This window comes from Natator depressus, chromosome 25 (assembly GCF_965152275.1).
Source record: "Natator depressus isolate rNatDep1 chromosome 25, rNatDep2.hap1, whole genome shotgun sequence".
Classification (NCBI taxonomy): Eukaryota; Metazoa; Chordata; order Testudines; family Cheloniidae; genus Natator; species Natator depressus.
In genome coordinates, this window is record NC_134258.1 from 16,216,630 (window position 1) to 16,240,151 (window position 23,522).

A 23,522-nucleotide genomic window follows, 5' to 3' on the forward strand; every position below is an offset into this window, starting at 1 on the left:
AGCCAGCTAGGTATTTTTGCCAATGATCTGTGCCAGAATTTTAAAACGTCAGCGTTGACCATTTCTCAGACATTGTGCATGTGAATAGCTGCACCCAGACATTGTTCAAAAGGTTTCTAAGGTGTCCTTTGCTGCTGTTTCATAAGGAGGAAGAGATGTTTGTCTATAATAGTCAGCTACTGGTGATAATGGAGACAAAAATGCCAGTGCCAAGGAGGGTTGCTCTATTAAACCCAACTCCCACTTTCTGCCAGGATGCTCTGACTCAGAATACTCCTTTATAACAAAGGGCAGCAAGTGCTTCACAAACCTACAGGTTTCACTTCCCCTATTACTAGGGCCTACCAAATTCATGGTCCATTTTGGTCAATTTCGTGGTCACAGGATTTTAAAAGTTGTAAATTTCATGATTTCAGCTATTTAAATCTGAAATTTCACAGTATTGTAATTGTAGGGGTCCTGACCCAAAAAGGAGTTGGGGGGGTAGGGAGGGTTGTGGTACTACTACCCTTACTTCTGCACGGCTCTGGCGGCGGCGCTGCCTTCAGAGCGGGGCAGCTGGAGAGTGGCAGCTGCTGGCTGGGATTCCAGCTCAGAAGGAAGAGCCACTGCCAGCAGCAGTGCAGAAGTAAGGGTGGCATGGTATGGTGTTGCCATCCTTACTTCTGCGCTGCTGCCTGCAAAGTTGGGCCCACCGTCAGCAGCTGCCCAGCTCTGACGGCAGCAGTGCAGAAGTGAAGGTGGCATGGTAGGGTATTGCCGCCTTACTTCTGCGCTGCTGCTGGTGGGGCGCTGCCTTCAAAACTGGGCACCTGGCTAACAGCCGCCGCTCTCTGGCCACCTAGCTCTGAAGACAGCATGGAAGTAAGGATAGCAATACCATGACCCCCACCTGAAATAACCTTGTGACCCCCATGCAACTCCCTTTTGGGTCAGGACCCCCAATTTGAGAAACACTGGTCTACCCCATGAAATCCGTATAGTACAAGGTAAAAGCACACAATACCAGATTTCACGGTCTGTGACGCATTTTTAATGGCCATGAATTTGGTAGGGCCCCACCGATCACTGAACACAGCCAACTTTGAATGACCCCATACTAGAATTGCACCCTGCTTACAAAGGATTTTTTTTTAGGCTTCGACTCAAAATTTGCTTTTTGATGACTCACTGGCCTACTATGCTACAAAGTCTGTGTACATGCCCGATGCTGAAAAACTCATTTTATACTGTGAAATAAAACTTCTCTCCCCCATTCCCGCTGCCCCTTCTACCTATCACCAAGGACAAGGTGTGGGTCCACACACAAAGTTGTACCAGTTTAATGAAAGGTGTGATTTTATACTGATTCAGTTAAACAAGAGCAACTTTATGTGTGGCACTCTTCTCTCCATATAAACCTGATTTATATCAGTTTAGTTCAGATTAGCAAATTTACAGGTGCAACCTAAATGGACAGAAGCAGTCTTTAACCAGTATAAGAGCCTACATACAAAAGCTGCACCAGTTTAAACAAAGTGATTTAAGTTAAATTGGTGCAGCGTTCATGTTTCAGAGAAACCCTAAATCATCATAAGAAATCAGTATGTGGAGGGCCCTGACTAGCCTGCTTTGGGAAAGGCTATCATTGCAGACTGGGGATTCAATGGTATTAAGCTTGGAGTACCTCCTTGCAAATGGCTGTTCTTCCGCTGCATTTTGGCTGCTGATAGGTTTTTGGAAGAGCCCGGTAACTCGACCCTATGCGTTTGCAGGAAGCATAATCAATTTCCCGACTCATTCCATCCCCAGATCGGTCACTCAGCGGAGAAGCAAATGAAAGCTCTTTCACTCCAAGGAAGGATTTGAACTGTGCAAAGAGTTCTGGGAATTTCCTTAAAAAATGAACAAACATACGTAAGTAATTATATTTCACATCATCACATTCTGTCTGTTTTGTCCATTAAGTATTAATTACTTTGGTTCTTCACCATCTCTTATATTTCATGCAGACCATGGTCAAAACTAAACTGAAAACTAGGACTTTCCTGACATAGCCCTAAGAACTCCCTCCACCATAATGTTATATGCTTCAATCAATCATTCTGCTTAAGGCTCTTTTCAACCATCCTCTTGGTGGAGGGCTAGAGAGAACTCCCTTCAGAGTCCCATCAATACCACTCCTTAACCTGCTGAAGGAGTCTTTATTTGTTGCCATAAGAGCCCTCCAAGAGAAGTGAGAGTGTAACAGCTCAATTGGCCTCCATCAGATACTACTATCGCTATTTGGCTGTTTTATAGAATTGTTCTAAGACTTTACGGACTAAAAGTTGTGTCAGATTTTATTTCTCCTCTATCTGAATGATTCCTAAAATTTTGGCATTGCTAACCCAGAAGAAACCTTTGACTTCATAAGGTTTTAATGTTGAAGCATGAGAGAAAAAGTGATATAGCAAATGTTTAAAAACTACACCCTACATGTCACTGGAAAGACAAGTTCACTTACCCTAAAAATGGGGTGACTAGCTGGAGAAGCTCTGAGCCTGACACTAGCTCCTGATTGAAGAGTGCGATACAGCGGAGGAAGTTCTCATACACTTCCTGACTCTTCAGTACCCTGCGCACCTGGCAGAGGGAGGGCAAATAAAAACTGTCATATCATTTGTATACTAGCTTTATTTTTATGTTGATATCTTAAAGGGTCTAAGCCTTTTTGCACAGAGCCAACAAATGCATACGCTCATCGGAGCCTCCGAAACAGCATGCATACAGAAATGCCCCGTTACAAACAGTAATTTAGTAACAGGATTTACGCTACTATGAGGTTCACAATTGCTGAGAAGCAGAGAAATCAAATGCTTGAAGAAAAACACACACAAGAAGATACTAGTATGCGTTTCCCTCAGGGTCCTCCAAAACTCTTCCATTTGTTAGGAAAATGTTAATTAACGGACTCTACTATACCCTAGAGGGAGTCATAGAATACCAGTCAATTGCTACCTAGCCTATTGAAAGCAAGACCATGCATCAGGATGGGGCCAGATCACTGACCTTATCGAAGAAAGAAAACTCCTGCAACGTTCCATATTTTCCCACTGTCGCAACTGACAGATCTTTGGTACCTCGCAGTTTCATTTTCTTCTGTTGAAAAGGTTCGATACTTTTACTTCAATGGTTTTGATTCAAATACCAGCAATTTACATTTTACTACCTCTTGCTCTGAGCCTTTATTCCCCCAAATGACAAACTAGCTTTGCCACATCACACCTTCCATGGAGGTCTGTATCAATGACCCCCAGCAAAAACAAAACAGGTTCGCATGACAGGTAAATGATAGGGTATAATCCTGCAGGAAACAGCAATTTATTCAAGGGGAGAGACCCAATTCAGCCCTTCTATCAAGTCCTCATTTTCCTGATACTTAGCACTTATATATAACTTTATGTTGTATCAAGGGACAATGCACTTGTCTAAACAGTTTTCAGCTTCCCTTTGTTAAGTGTCTTCAACACCATTTCCCTTCCTCCCCCCCTCCCCATTTTCTATTTAAAAAATAAGAGTTATTTTATTTTCCCTTCATGTTTGGCACTAGTCCTTTAAGAGGAAAGAGGACAGTGCACCTGTGACTTGTCAACTGACTCCTAATGGGATTTTACGAGAGAGCACATGCGCCATATCAATGGGGGGGAATGCCTGAGGACAGACAGAGAGAAGGCAGTTGAGAGCTGCCTGGGAGTCAGGAGACTGAAGGTGGTGTCTGGGCAAAGTTGCAAAGTTCTCTACAGACTCTCCATAGCAAGAGGGTGAAACTGTCAGGAAACTAGTGGAGAAACGAGCCTGATGATGTTCCTGCACCAGAGAGTGATGGGCACAGAAGGGTGGAGAGGGCTGAAGGCTGAGTGCAGCGGAGGGAGATGCCTGCTGGCTCTCTGGGGTCGGGAGTTGAAGCCAGAGAAGGCTGAGGCATGGTGATATGCTGGAACTGTACTGGTGAGGTGAGTGTGGTGAGAGATTCTAAGGATAAGAACATAAGAACGGCCATACTGGGTCAGACCAATGGTCCATCTAGCCCAGTATCCTGTCTTCCAACAGTGGCCAATGCTAGATGCTTCAGAGGGAGCGAACAGGAAAATTATTGAGTGATCCATCCCCTTATGTTCAGTCGCAGCATCTGGCAGTCAGAGGTTTGGGGGCACCCAAAGCATGGGGTTGCGTCCCTAGTCATCTTGGCTAATAGCCATTGATGGACCTATCCTCCATGAACTGATCTAATTCTTTTTTGAATCAAGTTATACTTCTGGCTTTCACATCCCCTGGCAATGAGTTCCACGGGGCAATGAGCTTGACTGTGCGTTGTGTGAAGTACTTCCTTTTCTTTTAAACCTGCTACCTATTAATATCATTGTGTGACCCCTAGTTTTTGTATTGCATGAAGGGGTAAATAACACTTCCCTATTCACTTTCTCCACACCAGTCATGATTTTATAGACCTCTATCCCATCCCCCACTTAGTTGTCTCTTTTCTAAATTGAACAGTCACAGACTTTTTAATCTAGCCTTGTATGGAAGTTGTTCCACACCCCTTACCATTTTTGCTGCCCCTCTCTGTACCTTTTCCAATTTCAGTACATCTTTTTTGAGATGGGGCAACCAGAACTGCATATAGTATTCAAAATGTGGGCGTACCATAGATTTATATAGTGGCATTATGGCATTTCCTATCTTACTATCTATCCCCTTTCTAATGGTTCCTAGCATTATATTAGCTTTTTAACCGCCACTGTACACTGAGTGATGTTTTCAGAGAACTATCCACAAATGACTCCCAAGATCTCATTCTTGAGTGGTAAAGGTAATCTAGAACCCATCATTTTGCATGTATAGTTAAGATTATTTTTCCCTAGGTGCGCTACTTTGTGCTTATCAGCACTAAATTTCATCAGCCATTTTGTTGTCCAGTTACCCAGTTTTATAAGATCCCCCTCTAACTCTCTGCAGTCAGCTTTGGACTTAACTATCTTGAGTAATTTTGTACCATCTGCAAACTTTGTCAACTCACTGTTCACCTCTTTTTCCAGATCATTTAGTAATGTGTTGAACAGCACTGGTCACAGTAAAGATCCTTTGGGAACCCTGCTATCTAACGCTCTCCATTATGAAAACTCACCATTTATTCTGATCCTTTGTTTCTTATCTTTTAACCAGTTACTGATCCATGAGAGGACCTTCCCTCTTATCCCATGACAATTTACTCTGCTTTAAAGCCTTTGGCGAGGGACCTGGTCAAAGGCTTTCTGAAAGTCTAAGTACATTATATCAACTGAATTACCCTTGTCCACATGCTTGTTGACCCCCTCAAAGAATTCTAATAGATTGGTGAGGCATGATTTCCCTTTACAAAACCCATGTTGACTCTTCCTCACCATATTGTCTTTACCTGTGTGTGAGAATTCTGTTCTTTACTATCATTTCACCCAATCTGCCTGGTAACTGAAGTTAGGCTTACGAGGCTTTAATTACCTGGATTGTATCTGGAGTTTTTTTTAAAAATCAGTGTTACATGAGCTAGCCTCCAGTCATCTGGTCCAGAGGCTGATTTAAGCAATAGAGTACATACCACAGTTAGTAGTTCTGCAATTTCATATTTGAGTTCCTTCAGAACTCCTCGGTGAATACCATCTGGTCCTGGTGACTTATTACTGTTTAATCTAGCAATTTGTTCCACAACCTCCTCTACTGACACCTCAGTCTGGGACAGTTCCTCAAGCTTTGTCACCTAAAAAGAAAGGCTTAAGTGTGGGAATCTCCCTCACATCCTCTGCAGTGAACACTGGTACAAATAATTCATTTAGTGTCTTCGCAATGGCCTTGTCTTCCTTGAGTGCTCCTTTAGCACCTTAATTGTCCAGTGGCTCCACTGATTGGCAGGCTTCCTGTTTCTGATTTACTTTAAAAAAAAATTGCTGTCAGTTTTTGTATCTTTTGCTAGTTGCTCTTCAAATTCTTTTTTGGTCTGCCTAATTATACTTTTACCCTTGACTTTCCAGAGTTTAACACCTTTCCATTTTCCTCACTAGGTTTTGACTTCCAGTTTTTAAAGAATGCCTTTTTGCCTCTATCCGCTTCTTTTACTCAGTTGTTTACCACCATGGTGGCAGTTTTTGGTCCTTTTTTTTTTTTTTTTTAAATGGGCTATGCATTAGGTTTGAGTCTTTATTATGCTGGTTTAAAATAACTTCCATGCAGTTTGCAGGCATTTCACTCTTCTGGTTGTTTCTTTTAATTTCCATTTAACTAGCTTCCTCATGTTTATGTAGTTCCCTTATTTGAAGTTAAATGCTGCCATGGTGAGTTTCTTTGGCATTTTATCCCCCTACAAGGATGTTAAATTTCATTACATTGTGGTCACTATTACTGAGTGGCTCAGATATATTCACCTCTTGAACCAGATCCTGTATTCCATATAGGATTAACTCAAAAATTGCCTCACCTCTTGCGGGTTCCAGGACTGGCTGCTCCAGGAAGCAGTCATTTAATGTGTCTCGAAATTTTATTTCTGTATCCTCTTCCAAGGTGACAGATACCCAGTCAATATGAGGACAGTTGAAATAGCCCATTATTATTGTATCTTCTGCCTTTGTAAGCCTCTCTAATCCCTCTGGGCACTTCATAGTCACCATCACCATCCTGGTCAGGTGGCTGGTAATATATTCCTACTCTTATAATGCAAGCATGAAATTTCTATCCAGAGAGATTCTTTTGGTCTACTTAATGCACTGTCCGGACTATGGCTGTGGGACTTTTGTTATGATTTATGTATACAGGACTTTTGTAATTAACCCTGAAAGGGCTAAATATACTTAAGGACTATTTCTGGGGACTCTGACAGGAAAACGGAGGCACCCATGCATATCATACCATGGCCTGGGACTGGAGAGCACCCAGGTGAGGCTGCCCTATGACATGCACTTAGTAGTATTTGAAAGTTGAGAGCAATTATCTCATACAGCACAGGTTACAGCAATGCCTAAGTATGAAAATAGTACACATTTCTGTTGGCAGCAAGATACCTTTGCTGGGCTGGGAACAGGACGCAGCAGTAGTGGTCTGGATCGCTTTTTACTATGTTCCAGATTTTTTTCATGATCAGTTTTCTGGACCCTGTTTATTTCACATGGCCCATTTCCTGTGAACTAAATTAAAGACAATGCTTTCAGTTTGCCCTTATTAGTTCCACAGAAAGAGAGAACCCCATTTATCTGAACAGAATAGAGGACATGAGATTTCACTAAGTTAGTTAACTAACTATAAAAAAGAAATAGCGAGAGCATAATTCAAACACTGATAGTCAGTTTCTCTATAACAATATTTTTCAGTGATGTAGCACCACTACACATATCACATACAAGTGCACCCCATTGGAATAGCAAGAATTAATCCTTTTAAAAAAAATTTAATACTAAATGTTAGTTCTTTAGTAAAACATTAAACTATATTCAGTTGTCTCAGCTATACGTACAGCTACAAGGCTAGTTTGAAAATCTTGAGAAGGACCCAGTGGTAGCATCTTAACAGCACCCTACAGTGAAACAGTCATCAGAAGGATCAATAAGATTTGTGCTAGAGGGCCAAATCTTTCTCCACATCTCTGGAATTTCAAAGGTTTTTTTTATCCCTAAAGTTTTTTCAGTCAGTATTAAGGATTTAGTAGAGTAGAAATTCCAAGAGCAGGAAACGAGGACAACATTCATTTGACTTTCCCAGCCATAAGGGAGATGCTGCAAGAGCAGTCAGATGACGTAGTGATGACAGAGAAAGTCACAGGGAAAAGTTGCAGCCCACCAAATAACGGTTTTAACCACATGGATCTCTGTGGACCACCAAAATAATCCCCTCCAATTTAGACATGGCCTATTTGGCATCCAAAGGTAGCTTGTTTTCACCCAGTACTCTATCACAAGGTACCCCTCAGAGGGGCTCTACTCTCCCCAAGGCAGAAGGCTCAGAGCATACTTTTTTTTTTTTTTGGGGGGGGGGGGGGGGGAAGAGATCTTTTAGCTGTTGCCAATAGTGCCACAGAGCAGCAACTTCTAAGAATTTACACATTGCTGCTTACTATCTGTTCCATCTCAGGAGACTGGTTATCTCTACTGTGCTTTGTTCAACTGCTCTGAGAGAAAGGTACACAGACGCTCCACCCAAACAACCCTTCTCTCAGTCTTTTCACCCTGATGCATTCTCTCCCAGCCCAGCTCTCAGTCCTGCAGGGGCAAATAACTTTATTCTTTAGGGTATTTATTCAGACATTATGCAGATTATCCAAGTAGAACATAAACACAGAGCAGACTGTCACAGTGTTCTATCTATTTTGCCTTATACTACCAAAACACATACCAAAGATCTTTTAGCCTCAGGGAGAAACTGCCCAAACTCAGAGAGTAGATCCTCCTGTCCCCTGAAGAGATTTGCTACTTCAGTAAACACTTCTTCCTCTGACATGCCTCGAAAGGGTCGGCCTTTAGTGTTCAGCTGTTCTTTCTGCCAATTTACAGAGAAACGTTAAACAAACTGTTACAGTAATGTACTTCAGTTAGCAAGGAAATTGGAACAGACAACCCACTGTATTCAAGAGTCAAATACAGGAAAAAGCTTTAGATAATTATCATCTGGCCTAGCGTTCTTGTAGCAGCACAATGTGCTACCACTTGTAGGGTATCCAAGTTTGGCATCCTAGACCACAGGGCTCAGCAGTCAATTATCAAACTGCTGTCCTTCCATGGGCATGCAGATCTAATCACTGCACCCAGTTAGCAGATATAAAGCATTTAAAAATAGAACATTAGTAATGGTAAAAGAAAATCACCTAACTTAAAACAAAAAATGATTTCCGTACAGCTTCAATCAGTCAGTCAGTCATCTCTCAACACTGCCGTTTTTCAAACCAAAGCCGGTAGCACCACCACATTACTGAGATGACAAGCATTTGACAGACCCTAAGCATTCCCGCAAGAACACAGGTCTAGCTATGTTGGGGACAAAGCTTATGCTTATGAGTTTCTCAGTGCCACATTTGTCTGAGAGAGGCTGAAGTTGGGGAAGCTTTATAAATCACAATAAAACAGTACTGTACGAACAAATTTCATTTAACATTGCAGGTTCAAACAGCCACAATACTGACCCATAATATCTTATTTGCCAGAACTCTACCTGGTAAGTGTGAAGAATTTCTAAGAATGATCTGTAGATTTCAGGATGGTCAAGAAAACGGGTTTTGATCTTATTCACGTAACTTATTGCATTATTGAACTCTACAGAATCAGATTCCAAGGAGATTTGAGATTTATCTTCTTTGTATGGAAGTTGCTGCCGGAACTCCTCAGAGCAGTCGCTGTGGTTGTGAGAATTCTCCTGACAATAATGTAACAATAACCCACCACCCGGGTGAGCACTTGGAACGGGCTCTGATGACACCTAGTGATAGAAGTAATGCAAGCTGGTGAATCAAATAAAAATAGATATACAACATGTTCATTAAAATTATCATGCATATTTACAAACTGTTCAGTTAGGGAAAGATTAATTGCACAGTAATAGATTTAAGTGACCCATGGATTTCTTGACCTCTGTTGCTAAGACCATCAATTAAAAAAACATTAGCCACAGTGCTAAACTCTCACTCCTCTTTCCATTTAAGTCCAACATTGCTTGTAAAGAACTCTTCCCATCATACCTATTTGAGAACAGAGCTTCAGACAGAGGTTTACAGTACTTGAAAGTTTGGAACGTAATTATTCAAAGGATTTTCACATCTGATACACCCCACTGTATGAACATTACTGAGACTTCATTTTTGAAGCTTCAGCTTTGATCATTTATAACAAAGGCCAACATTAACCAGCTAAACTTCATGATTCTTGTTTTATTTACAGACACTTATGTTTGAAGGGAAAACAGGTTTGGATTGCACTCTGCAGTTTGCTAGCCTTTATCAGAGTGACTAGTAGATATTCTCAACACTTACTTAATTCTCCAGATTATAGCTCCACACTTTTGGACACTTATAGAGTAAAAAAAAAATTGTTGTATATACTTGACTGTGTTTACAAAGACTCAGACACTGTTATACCAAAACTGAACTACATTTTGGCTATTGACTTATTTGGTGTATGAAGTACCGGTATGTTGAACACACATTCTTTACAGAAAAATAATTACAGTGACATAATAAAAAAGAAGTGTTTAAATATGGTATTTCCTTATTGTAACAGCCCCTATAAAATAACTCAAAATGAGCCTCAATACCGAGAACATCTCCTTCACATCCAAGAGCTGTCCTGTCACACCAGTCAAAGGCTTTCTAAATCCCTCCTTTCACTAATGGATAAAGGTAAGTTCTGACAGCTCCTAGTAGTGCAGCTATACCATGACGTTGCACAGCAGACAGTCTGATGTATGTTACTGTGTGTCCAAATTTTCAGGAAAATGGCTGTTTTAAAAGAGGCCAATGACCAACCAATGACAGTTGAACTTCTTGCTTGCAGTTTACAGATGTCAATCAGTGGACAGAAATTTAACAGCTCCAAGCAGCCAAGCTCATTGGAATCTGTATTCATAGAATCTGGTCAACTGTAGTGCCATGCAGACTCTGTGCCACCTCTTGCTTACGATACTGCCTCAAAGCCACTTTTCTAATCCTTAAGCAATTGAGCATTACAAGCAACTTGTTTCAGTCCAATTCTGCCTTTGATTTAATAGCTTCTAGGAGCACATGATTCCTTGGTCCCAAGCTAACCAAAACCACATTAACTAACTATGGAAGAAGTGTCCTTTTGTAGCTGATTCCAAGAGAAACTCAGAATATGTTAAATACAGGAACCATCTCTGATAAGGGGATTCACAAAAAGGGCCCTGTAGATAACCTCTGAAAGTATTTTTTCCAGTTGCAAGTCTCAGTTGTCAGCAAACCCTTGTATTTCCACACCACATGGTAATTTTGTTTCAGGATCCAGGGAGCAAGACAAGTTTCCTGTAAGTCTCTGAACATCTGAAGGCATTTTCAGCACAATAAAGCCAAACTTCATCATTAGATTCTCACACACTGTTCTTTGTGTTCTTTTATCAAAGGGTGAGTGCCTTCTCAGGTCCAGTTTTCATGAACAATTCTTCCACCAGAGCTAGTCTCATAATCAAAAAGAAAAGGAGTACTTGTGGCACCTTAGAGACTAACAAATTTATCTGAGCATAAGCTTTCGTGAGCTACAGCTCACTTCATCGGATGCAGTGAGCTGTAGCTCATGAAAGCTTATGCTCAAATAAATTTGTTAGTCTCTAAGGTTCCACAAGTCCTCCTTTTCTTTTTGCAGATACAGACTAACACGGCTGCTACTCTGAAACCTCTCATAATCAAGGGATTTTCAAATGCTGTACCTGGACCCAATGGCAATGATCTTGACAAAGAGTCACAAAGTACTCAAAATTCAATGACGAAATGTCCATGAAAAAACGGACAAGCCACCACTGCTTCTGCTCTTCTGTTTTCATTCTTCCCTCAACAGTAACTGACTCATTAATGCTTGTGACTGTCACTCCATTATTCTCTGCACTTTAGAAAGTAGTGATGCCAAGAACATACAAAACACTGTGTACTAACACTTCTTTATTCCACAGGAATTGTAGATTTCAAGAAACGTGTTCAACAGTAGAGCTCTCAGAAATGCCAAGTTTCTGAGTGATAGAGAGATCAAAGAACATGAGAGCTGAAAGACTAGCAGGTAGCAGAGATTAGGCTTCTGAACAAAATTCAGCTAAGATTCTTAAGTTTCAAATTCTGCAACTGTGAAAATGGATGCAAAGTCTGGTGTGATTCTATCTACGTTCTAATGCTACATCAATCACAGCTGTATCTGAACACTTGGATAATGAGATTGGGACTTTTCAGCTTGGAAAAGAGACGACTAAGGGGGGGGGGTATATGATTGAGGTCTATAAAATCATGACTGGTGTGGAGAAAGTAAATAAGTGTTATTTACTCCTTCTCATAGCACAAGAACTAGGGATCACTAAATGAAATTAAAAGGCAGCAGGTTTAAAACAAACAAAAGGAAGGTTTCAGAGTAACAGCCGTGTTAGTCTGTATTCGCAAAAAGAAAAGGAGTACTTGTGGCACCTTAGAGACTAACCAATTTGCTCAAATAAACTGGTTAGTCTCTAAGGTGCCACAAGTACTCCTAAACAAAAGGAAGTATTTCTTCACACAATGCACAGTCAACCTGTGGAACTCTTTGCCAGAGGACGTTGTGAAGGCCAACACAATAACAGGGTTCAAAAAAAGAACTAGATACATGATATGATATATGATATGATATGATATATGATAGAAATATGATATTTTCAAACATGTTTTTCAAGTTTAAATTCAAGTCTGATTATAAAGACTCACTGGATATTGTGTGTATACACAGCCAGCCAGCCATGATCTTTAACTTTCAAATTTGATTGAAGTATTTAGCCTGCAGTGGCAACTTGTGTGGGAGCTTCATTTTAGTGCAGACTAAAACTATTAAGTGTTTCTTAACGAAATTCTGTTCTATTTACATTCTCATACCCATTGCCATGGTATCTGAACTTCCTGTAAAACATATTTTCAAACGGCAGTAAAGGCAAATCTACTCATCTGTTATGCAGACCCTGTATGTCACTTGTAGCTACATGCAGATACATTATGATTCATTTAAATTACTCCAAGCATTTTAACATACCTGACTAGCCAGTGGCGACTGTATACTTAACTTCCCATTCTTTGGAATCTCTATTCTGTAGCCCAAAGGGAGGAAAGCATTGAATCCTACAATGAGGTCGGGATGTTCGTGAAACAGCTGAGAAACCCGCCTGATTACACCAGGAGTATCAATGCTAGAACCAAGAACAGGTTATTAACTCCATGCAAGGGCTTAAGTCACAAAATAAAAGGTAAGATACAGAAAAAGTAAGAACTGCAATAACATTTATTAGCAATCAGGGAATTGGACAGACTTAAGCATCAAGATAACACTGACTCCCCTGAAGACAGAGTTCTTGTGGCTTCCTAGAGAAGACTTAGTCACAGCAATTATACTGCAGCAGGTTGAATTATTCCAACTCTCTGGGCATCCATGTACCACAGGAAGGATACTTCCCCTCCCTGAATCTAAACACTGATCATACAATTTATATATTTTGCAAGGTTAAGGCCAGATGTACAGATGTCAAAAGAAACTCCTTGTCCCCCAGGTCTAAAGATTGAACTCTCCAAACGAGGCACACATTAGATCCATTAGCCCCAATACTATAGAACACCAGTGTCTGACCAAGCCACTATTCTGGAAGGTCCATGTCACTTTAAAAGACCAAGAGACCTAGTAGGCCCAAATGAAGTGAAAGATTCCCAGTCATCAATAAGTTCCTCCCAAAGTGATGGTTCTGCTTATGGGGTCAGACAGAGATTCAAGGATGTGGATTAGCTGAAGGGGATGTGCCTTCCCTTCACTCCTGGTGTTTTGGGTGCTACAAGTTCTGGCTTCCTCACCTCTTTTTAGGATTTGGGTTCCCTGGGTGAGCTGAGTTACAAGATTTATTGTCTCCCTGGAATTAGGGCCCTGGGAGATTGTGGGATATTGACTCTATCAGGATGAGTGGTTTTGAGATGGGTGCTCTAGAAGGGGATTTGGGACCCTCTGGGGGAGGGGATAATGGACCCCTTATATCTGGAATTTAACTCTTGCATAATCTCATGGAACCCAGGAAGCATATTTCCTGCATGAGCTTGCGAGGTGTGAGGATCAGATTTTGCTGAAGGTGTGCTGAAAATGGGAACAGAGGCAGGGGAATATTGGGGGATATTTTATGTGGGGAGGAGGTTCTTAAAGGTGGGTGCTGGCACTAAGGTCTGTGGTCCTCTAAGAGGTGTGCTAGGAGCAGGGGACTATTCTAGGGCAAAATGGGATACCTGAGAGGAAGGGCACTGTAGAAGTGGGTATTGGACAGGTTGGGGGGCGGGGGGTCGACACCTTACCTCTGGCTCTTGAATTCCTTCATGATCTCCAGGAAGCCGTTATAGGTGGCGGGATCACTGCCAAAGCGAATCTTCACCTGGTCCAGGTAGGAGAGTGCATCCTCCACCTGCAGGGGAGTGGGAGTTAGTCAGGGAGCTGGGGTGGAGGGCAGAGCACAAGGCCATCTAGGGTCTGAGGACCTGTCTCCGGGGGGAAGTGACTAAGGGGCTTGCAGGGAGGGGTTGGGGTTCACTCCGGGAGAGGCCCTGGAGCATGCACTGGGGATCATCCCAGGTGGGAGGGACCGGGGGGGTTAACCCGGATGAAGTGCAGTGTGCCCAAGGGAGGGGCGATGGGGGGCCCGGAGCGGGCAGGGGGGAATTATCCCGGGTGGATTATTCTGGGTGAAGTGCACGGGGCCCGCGGGGCGATGGGGGGCCGGAGCGGGCAGGGGGGAATTATCCTGGGTGGGAGGGGCTGGGGGGGTTATCCCGGGTGAAGTGCCCGGGGCCCGTGGGGCCCGAGCGGGCAGGGGGGAATTATCCCGGGTGGGAGGGGCCGGGGGGTTATCCCGGGTGATGTGTCCGGGGCCCACGGGGCGATGGGGGGACCGAGCAGGCACGGGGGAATTATCCCGGGTGGGAGGGGCCAGGGGGTTATCCTGGGTGAAGTGCAGGGGGCCCGTGGGGCGATGGGGGGCTGGAACGGGCAGGGGGGAATTATCCCGGGTGGGAGGGACCAGGGGGGTTATCCCGGGTGAAGTGCCCGGGGCCCGCGGGGCGATGGGGGGCCCGAGCGGGCAGGGGGGAATTATCCCGGGTGGGAGGGGCCAGGGGGGTTATCCCGGGTGAAGTGCAGGGGGCCCGCGGGGCGATGGGGGGCCCGAGCGGGCAGGGGGGAATTATCCCGGGTGGGAGGGGCCGGGGGGGTTATCCCGGGTGAAGTGCAGGGGGCCCGCGGGGCGATGGGGGGCCCGAGCGGGCAGGGGGGAATTATCCCGGGTGGGAGGGGCCGGGGGAGTTATCCCGGGTGAAGTGCCCGGGGCCCGCGGGGCGATGGGGGGCCCGAGCGGGCGGGGGGAATTATCCCGGGTGGGAGGGGCCGGGGGGGTTATCCCGGGTGAAGTGCAGGGGGCCCGCGGGGCGATGGGGGGCCCGAGCGGGCAGGGGGGAATTATCCCGGGTGGGAGGGGCCAGGGGGGTTATCCCGGGTGAAGTGCAGGGGGCCCGCGGGGCGATGGGGGGCCCGAGCGGGCGGGGGGAATTATCCCGGGTGGGAGGGGCCGGGGGGGTTATCCCGGGTGAAGTGCAGGGGGCCCGCGGGGCGATGGGGGGCCCGAGCGGGCAGGGGGGAATTATCCCGGGTGGGAGGGGCCGGGGGGGGGTTATCCCGGGTGAAGTGCAGGGGGCCCGCGGGGCGATGGGGGGCCCGAGCGGGCAGGGGGGAATTATCCCGGGTGGGAGGGGCCGGGGGGGTTATCCCGGGTGAAGTGCAGGGGGCCCGCGGGGCGATGGGGGGCCCGAGCGGGCAGGGGGGAATTATCCCGGGTGGGAGGGGCCGGGGGAGTTATCCCGGGTGAAGTGCCCGGGGCCCGCGGGGCGATGGGGGGCCCGAGCGGGCGGGGGGAATTATCCCGGGTGGGAGGGGCCGGGGGGGTTATCCCGGGTGAAGTGCAGGGGGCCCGCGGGGCGATGGGGGGCCCGAGCGGGCAGGGGGGAATTATCCCGGGTGGGAGGGGCCAGGGGGGTTATCCCGGGTGAAGTGCAGGGGGCCCGCGGGGCGATGGGGGGCCCGAGCGGGCGGGGGGAATTATCCCGGGTGGGAGGGGCCGGGGGGGTTATCCCGGGTGAAGTGCAGGGGGCCCGCGGGGCGATGGGGGGCCCGAGCGGGCAGGGGGGAATTATCCCGGGTGGGAGGGGCCGGGGGGGGGTTATCCCGGGTGAAGTGCAGGGGGCCCGCGGGGCGATGGGGGGCCCGAGCGGGCAGGGGGGAATTATCCCGGGTGGGAGGGGCCGGGGGGGTTATCCCGGGTGAAGTGCAGGGGGCCCGCGGGGCGATGGGGGGCCCGAGCGGGCGGGGGGGAATTATCCCGGGTGGGAGGGGCCGGGGGGGGGTTATCCCGGGTGAAGTGCAGGGGGCCCGCGGGGCGATGGGGGGCCCGAGCGGGCGGGGGGAATTATCCCGGGTGGGAGGGGCCGGGGGGGTTATCCCGGGTGAAGTGCCCGGGGCCCGCGGGGCGATGGGGGGCCCGAGCGGGCAGGGGGGAATTATCCCGGGTGGGAGGGGCCGGGGGGGTTATCCCGGGTGAAGTGCAGGGGGCCGCGGGGCGATGGGGGGCCCGAGCGGGCACGGGGGTCACTGAAGGAAGCCGGGGAGGGCCCCGCACTCACGTGCACCGGCAGTTTCTCCTGCGCCGCGCCCCCGCCGGCCCGGCCCCCGCCCCATCTGGGGCCACTGGCCCCCCGGCCGCCGCCGCCTCCCCCCGCCGCCATGATGGGAGTCGGGCACCGGGCAGAAGCACCCGCCCACAACCACGTCGTCAGCGCGTTCCGGGCGCCTTGCGTCACCACGCGCTGCACGGCTCCGCCGGGGCCGGTCGAAAGGGGGTGGAACCTAGGGGAGGGGCCAGGGCTATCTGGGACGGAGCACGGGTGGGTCGGGACGACTTGTTCAGCTGGACCAACTTCCGGCCCCCTGAGGTAGCTTCCGGTGCTGGCATTCAGCCCTGTTACGTTCGCTAGTCCGCGCCCGCGCTCAGGTCAGCGGTAGCCTCGGCGAGAGAGCTGGGATACAGCGAGGCCCCGCACCTGGGGCGGGAGGCGGATATGTGGAGGCCTGACGTGGCATGGGGAGGCGGTGCTCAGTACAGACGCCAGTGGGGCTGGGGCACAGGAGCCGCCATGTCAGTGGTCACTATGGCAACGCTGGCTGTGCAGCACACTGAGGTGGGAGCCATGGCAGCGCCCGTGCAGGCAGAAGTTTTCCCAAGTGTCCAGCAGAGACTGGAAGCATGAGAGGGAAGACCATGAGGCTTGCCCTGCCTGGACAGCTGCAGCTGCTACGGCCCGGGGGGCAGGAATATAGCTGCTGAGTGAGCGGGAGAGACACGTACAGCAGAAGTGGTTTAAGGGAGTGAAAGTGGACGTGAGTTTGCAAAGTGGAATGATTACGGAAAGGACAGGTCAGGGATGGGCTGCGTTCAAGGCATCATTGCTAAAAGAACAGCAAAAGCGTGTAGGGATAAAGGGTAAGTTACACCTTGCACCAAAATGAGTTACACCTTGCAAGGGACATAAAAGGCAACAGTAAGAGGTTATTTGAATACCGTAGGAGAAAGATGAAGCCCTTTCACATAAAATATAAAAGATTGTGGAATATTTTTTTTAAACTAAGGGCAGGGGGGAAGCTGACAGGTATGGGGGGTGTACACTGGGTGGAGATATCCCTTAGGGATGAATTTATTAAATGGGGAACTATAGATCCTAGTAAAGAAGATAGGAAAGAAATTGGTAAAGTACAGGTAGGAGCTAGTGAAAAACAGTCAGAGTTCTATTGAAATATAACAGATGAAGGCAAGCATCTGAATATTGACAAAATGTACAAGTCCTTATGTACAAATGCTAGAAGTCTAAATATTAAGATGGGTGAACTAGAGTGCCTGGCATTAAATGAGGATATTGATATAGTAGGCATCATGGAAACTTGCTGGAATTAGGTTAATCAATGGAACGTGGTAATGCCATGGGGAAAAATATATTGGAATGAGAGAGTAGGTTGTCCTGGTGGTACTATATGTGAAAGAAAGCATAGAGTCAAATAAAGTAAAAATCTTAAATGAATCAAATAGTACCTTAGCATCTGAATAGATAGAAATTCCATGCTTGAACTATAAGTGTATAGTACCAATCTCTAAACCAGGATGGTGACAGCAATTATGAACTGCTCAGGCAGATTAGAGAGGCTACAAAGGCAGAAACCACAATAATAATGGGGGATTTCAGCTGTCCTCATATTGTATATGTCACACTGGGAAGGGATGCAAAGATAAAATTTCTAGACATGTTAAATGACTGCTTTTTGGAGCAGCTTGTCCTGGAACCCACACTGGGAGAGGTAGTTCTTGATTTAGTCCTACATAGAATGCAGGATCTGGTCCAAGAGGTGAATATAGCTGAACCTCTCAGTAATTGCGCCATGATGTAACATCCTTGTGTAAGGAAAAATGCCAAAGAAACCCACCACAGGAGCATTTAACTTCAAATAGAACTACACAAAAATGAGGAGCTTAGTAAATGCAAATTAAAAGGAACAGTCACAAGTGTGACATACCTGCAAAGTGCATGGAAACTATTTAAAAACAGCAAATTAGAGTCTCAAATGGAATGTATACCCAAAATCAAAAAACAGTAAGAGGATGCTGCCATGGCTAAACAGCAGAATAAAAGAGGTAGTCAGAGGCAAAAAAGGAATTCTTTAAAAATTGGAAGTCAAATTTTAAGTACATCAGAAGCAGAAAGGCTGCCAAACAATCAGTAGAGTTACTGGACAATTAAGGTACTAACAAAGAACTCAAGGAAGACAAGGCCATTGTGGAGAAGCTAAATTAATAATTTCCATCGGTGTTCACTGCAGAAGATGTGAGGGGGATTCCTACACCTAAGCCTTTCTTTTTACACGACATAAGTCAAATATGAAATTGCAGAACTGCTACCTCTGGTGTGTAATCAATTGCTTAAATCAGCCTCTGTACAAGATGACTGGAGTGTAGCTCCTGTAATGCTGATTTTTAAAAAGGCTCCAGAGGTGATCCTGGCAATTACTGGCTTGTAAGCCCAACTTCAGTTACTAGGGAGATTAGTTGAAATGACAGTAAAGAACAGAATTATATCACCCATATAAATATATGTTGAGGAAGAGTCAACATGGTGTTCCTAAAGGAAAATCATGCCTCACCCATCTGTTAGAATTCTTTAAGGGTGTCACCAAGCATGTGGTGATCCAGTCAATATAGTGTACATGGACTTTCAAAAAGCTTTTAACAGTTTCCTTCACCAAAGGCTCATAAGCAAAATAAGCAGTCATGGGATAATAAGGAAGATCCTCTCATGGCTCACTAACTGGTTTAAAAACTAGGAAACGGGGTAGGAATAAATGGTCAGTTTTCACAACAGAGAGAAGTAAATAGTAGGATCCCACAAGGATCCGTATTGGGACCAGTGCTTTTCAATATATTTATCAATGGTCTTGAAAAAAGGGTGAACAGTGAGGTGGCAAATTTGCAGACAACACAACTACTCAAGATAGTTAGGTTCAAAGCTGAGTGTGAAGAGTTACAAAGAGATCTCACAAAACTGCATGACAGGATGACAAAATAGCCAGTAAGAAAAGGAGTACTAGTGGCACCTTAGAGACTAACCAATTTATTTGAGCATAAGCTGTAGCTCACGAAAGCTTATGCTCAAATAAATTGGTTAGTCTCTAAGGTGCTACTAGTACTCCTTTTCTTTTTGCGAATACAGACTAACACGGCTGCTACTCTGAAACCTGTCAAAATAGCCAATGAAATTCAGTGTTGATAAGTGCAAAAAAGGGCTGTCAAGCAATCAAAAAAATAATTGCTATTAATTGTGTGATTAAAAATATCAATTGCCTGCTTAAAAAATTAATTGTGTGATTAACAGTGCTGTTAAACAATAACAGAATACCATTTAAATACTTATGGATGTTTTCAGTATTTTCAAATATATTGATTTCAATTTCAACAGAGAATACAAAGTGTAGAGTGCTCACTTTATATTTATATTTTATTATAAATATTTGCACTGTAAAAATAAAACAAATAGTATTTTTCAATTCAATTAATACAAGTAGTGTAGTGCAATCTCTTTTTCATGAAAGTCGAACTTACAAATGTAGAATTATGCATTAAAAATAACTGCATCCAAAAATAAAACAATGTCACATTTTACAGCCTACAAGTCCACTCAGTCCTACTTCTTCTTCAGCCAATCGCTCAAACAAATAAGTTTGTTTACATTTGCAGGAGATAATGCTGCCTGCTTCTTATTTACAATGTCACCTGAAAGTGAGAACAGGCATTCGCATGGCACTGTTGTAGCTGGCGTTGCAAGATATTTACGTGCCAGATATGCTAAAGATTCATGTGTCGCTTCGTGCTTCAGCCACCATTCCAGAGGACATGCATTCATGCTGATGACGGGGTCTGCTCAGTAACGATCTAAAGCAGTGCAGACTGACGCATGTTCATTTTCATCATCTTTGAGTCAGATGCCACCAGCAGAAGGCTGATTTTCTTTTTTGGTGGTTCGGGTTCTGTAGTTTCTGCATCGGAGTGTTGCTCTTTTAAGGCTTCTGAAAGTATGCTCTGCACCACATCCCTCTCAGATTTTAGAAGGCACTTCAGATTCTTAAACCTTGGGTTGAGTGCTGTAGCTATCTTTAAAAATTTCTCATTGGTACCTTCTTTGCATTTTGTCAAATCTGCAGTGAAAATGTTGTTAAAACGAACATGTGCTGGGTCATCATCCAAGACTGCTATAACATGAAATATATGGCAAAATGCAGGTAAAACGCAGAGCAGGAGACATACTATTCTCCCCCAAGGAGTTCAGTCACAAATTTAATTAACGCATTATTTTTTTAACGTCATCAGAATGGAAGCATGTCTTCCAGAATAGTGGCCATTAAGGGGCACACGAATGTTTAGCATATCTGGCATATAAATATCTTGCAATGCTGGCTACAAAAGTGCCATGTGAATGCCTCTTCTCACTTTCAGGTGACCTTGAAAATAAGAATGGCAGCATTATCTCCTGTAAATGTAAATAAACATGTCTTAGCGATTGGCTGAACAAGAAGTAGGACTGAGTGGACCTGTAGGCTCTAAAGTTTTACATTGTTTTGTTTTTGAGTTCTATTATGTAACAAAAAAATCTACATTTGTAAGTTGCACTTTCACGATAAAGAGATTGCACTACAGTACTTGTATGAGGTGAATTGAAAAATACTATTTTTTTATCATTTTTACAATGAAAATATTTGTAATAAAATAATATAAAATGAGTTCTGTACACTTTGTATTCTATGTTGTAACTGAAATCAAGATATTTGAAAAGGTAGAAAAACATCCAAAATATTTAATAAATTTCAGTTGGTATCTATTGTATAACAGTGCGATTAAAACGGCGATTAGTCACGATTAATTATTTTGAGTTAATCATGTGAGTTAACTGTGATTAATCGACAGCCCTAGTGCAAAGTAATGCACATTGGAAAAAATAATTTCAAATGTGTACAAAGTGATGGACTCTAAATTAGCTGTTACCACTCAAGAAAGAGATCTTGGCATCATCCTCTCCCTCAATGTGGAGAGAGATATGCACAGCTTTCCCCACCCCCCGCCCTTCCCCCCAGATATGAATCGTACAAACTGGGTTTTGAAATAAACAAGAAATAAGTTTATTAATTACCAAAGTAAATTGTAAGTGATTATAAGGGATAGCAAACAGAACAAAGCAGATTACTGAGCAAGTAAAACAAAACATGCAAACTAAGCTTAATACACTCAAGAAACAGGTTACAAAATGTAATTTCTCACCCTAAATGTTGTTTTAGGCCAGCTGCAGAGTTTCTATAGCTTAGAGTTCCAGTTATTTCTCTTTACAGACTGTACCCCTGTCTTAGCCTGGACTCAGCCCCTGCCTTTCCCTTCAGGTGTTTTTAGCAATCTTCCTTCTTGGACCAGGAGGCAATGGAGATGAGTGCTGATTGATTTATGCCCCAGCCTTAAATAGAATTTACATAAGGTGGGAATCTGATGTTTCCAGTGGAAAAATACCAGCAGTGTCCAAGGTGGTACTCTATACCAGGTGACATTGTCAGATAACCCTGCAGTGTCAAAGCAACATCCCAGGAAGCTGCTCAGGAAGGTGGGAGATTACTATCTCCAAAGTTCCAAATGGCTCATTCAGGCTGATTGCCTACTCTCTGGTGAGCATTCCCCAAGTACACACACAGTTGTAATTGTTACATAGTCAATATTCCTAACGTCAGATACAGAAATGATACATGCATATAAATTGAGTAAACACATTCAGTAGATCAGAATCTTTTTAATGATACTTCACATGGCCCATCTTTCATAAAATATATTTTGGTTATGCTATATTCATATCATAACAATATTTCTGTGAAGAATATGGGGTGTAACATCACAGTATGATTATACCTTGAATATTCTGTGACGTTCTAGTTCCCTCATCTTAAACAAATATATATATATATATATATTGGAAAAGGTGCAGAGAAGGGCAGTGAAAATGATTAGGGGTATGGAACAGTTTCTGTATGAGGAGAGATTAAAAAGACTGGGACCGTTCAGCTTAGAAAAGAGATGACTAAGGGGGGAGATGATAGAAGTTTATGAAATCATGAATTATATGGAGAAAGTGAATAAGGAAGTGTTATTTTACCCCTTCATATAACAAAAGAACTATAGGACACCAATTAAATTAATAGACAGCAGGTTTAAAACAAACACAAGGAAGTATTTCTTCACACAACCCACAGTCAACCTGTGGAACTCGTTGCCAGCAGATGTTGTGAAGGTTAAAAGTATAACTGGGTTCAAAGAAGAATTAGATCAGTTCATGGAGGATAGGTCCATTAGCCAAGATGGGCAGAGGTGCAACCCCATGCTCCAGGTATCCGTACGCCTCCAACTGCCAAAAACTGGGACTGGACAATGGGGGATGAATTACTCAAAATTGCCCTGTTCTGTTCATTCTCTCAGAAGTACCCAGCGCTGGCTACTGTTAGAAGATAGGCTACTGGGCTAGATGTACCATTGTTCTGACCCAGTGTGGCCGTTCTTTTGAAGGAAAATGTAGGTCCTCTACTTAGGAAGGAAGAGCTAATAGCAGTTGATATCTAGAAAGGTAACATGTTGCCTGTTTTGCTTCAGTTTTCACTAAAAAGATAAACTGACCAGAAACTTAACACAATTTATACTAACAAAAATGGGAAAGGAACACAAACCAGAATAGGGAAACAACAGGTTAAAGAATATTTAGATAAGTCAGATGTACTCAAGTTTCCAGGACCTGATAAAATGTACCCTATGGTACTTAAGCAACTGGTTGAAGCAGTCTTGGAACCATTAGTGATTATCTTTGAGAGCTCATGGAGGACTGATGAGGTCCCAGAGGTTTGGAGAAGGGCAAACATGGTACCTATCTTTAAAAAGTGGGGGAGAAGAGGACCCAGGAAATTATAAACCAGTCAGCCTAACTTTGATCCCTGGCAAGATACTGGAACAGATTATTAAGCAATCAGTTTTTAAGCACCTAGAGGATAATAGGGTAATAAATAATAGCCAACGTAGATTTGTCAAGAGCAAATCATGCCAAACTAACTTTATTGAAGAGGAATACTGCCCTAATGGCAGGTTTCAGAGTAGTAGCCGTGTTAGTCTGTATCCGCAAAAAGAAAAGG

The 23,522-nt window shown here is 44.4% G+C and overlaps 1 protein-coding gene and 1 long non-coding RNA gene across 3 annotated transcripts in view; one reads left to right on the top strand and one right to left on the bottom strand.

Annotated features, from left to right (window-relative positions):
- Window positions 1-16,501, bottom strand: part of SIN3B (SIN3 transcription regulator family member B) — a 28,668-nt gene extending 12,167 nt beyond the window's left edge. The window contains exons 1-10 of one of the 2 annotated variants that reach the window (XM_074939838.1): window positions 16,400-16,456; window positions 14,030-14,136; window positions 12,738-12,891; window positions 9,187-9,450; window positions 8,374-8,517; window positions 7,050-7,172; window positions 5,597-5,755; window positions 3,031-3,120; window positions 2,486-2,604; window positions 1,667-1,874 (exon numbers count right to left, since the gene is read on the bottom strand). In XM_074939838.1, the coding sequence (XP_074795939.1) occupies window positions 1,667-1,874; window positions 2,486-2,604; window positions 3,031-3,120; window positions 5,597-5,755; window positions 7,050-7,172; window positions 8,374-8,517; window positions 9,187-9,450; window positions 12,738-12,891; window positions 14,030-14,052 (1,284 nt within the window). In that variant the 5' untranslated portion in view covers window positions 14,053-14,136; window positions 16,400-16,456. Of the gene's footprint in view, window positions 1-1,666; window positions 1,875-2,485; window positions 2,605-3,030; window positions 3,121-5,596; window positions 5,756-7,049; window positions 7,173-8,373; window positions 8,518-9,186; window positions 9,451-12,737; window positions 12,892-14,029; window positions 14,137-16,399 lie in introns of both variants that reach the window. The other variant, XM_074939837.1, reaches the window with a different exon arrangement.
- A 210-nt stretch (window positions 16,502-16,711) lies between these two features.
- LOC141978018 (uncharacterized) overlaps window positions 16,712-23,522 on the top strand; it is a 77,228-nt gene continuing 70,417 nt past the window's right edge. Inside the window, exon 1 of the long non-coding RNA XR_012636319.1 lies at window positions 16,712-17,256. This is a non-coding gene — a long non-coding RNA (uncharacterized LOC141978018). The remainder of the gene's footprint in view (window positions 17,257-23,522) is intronic.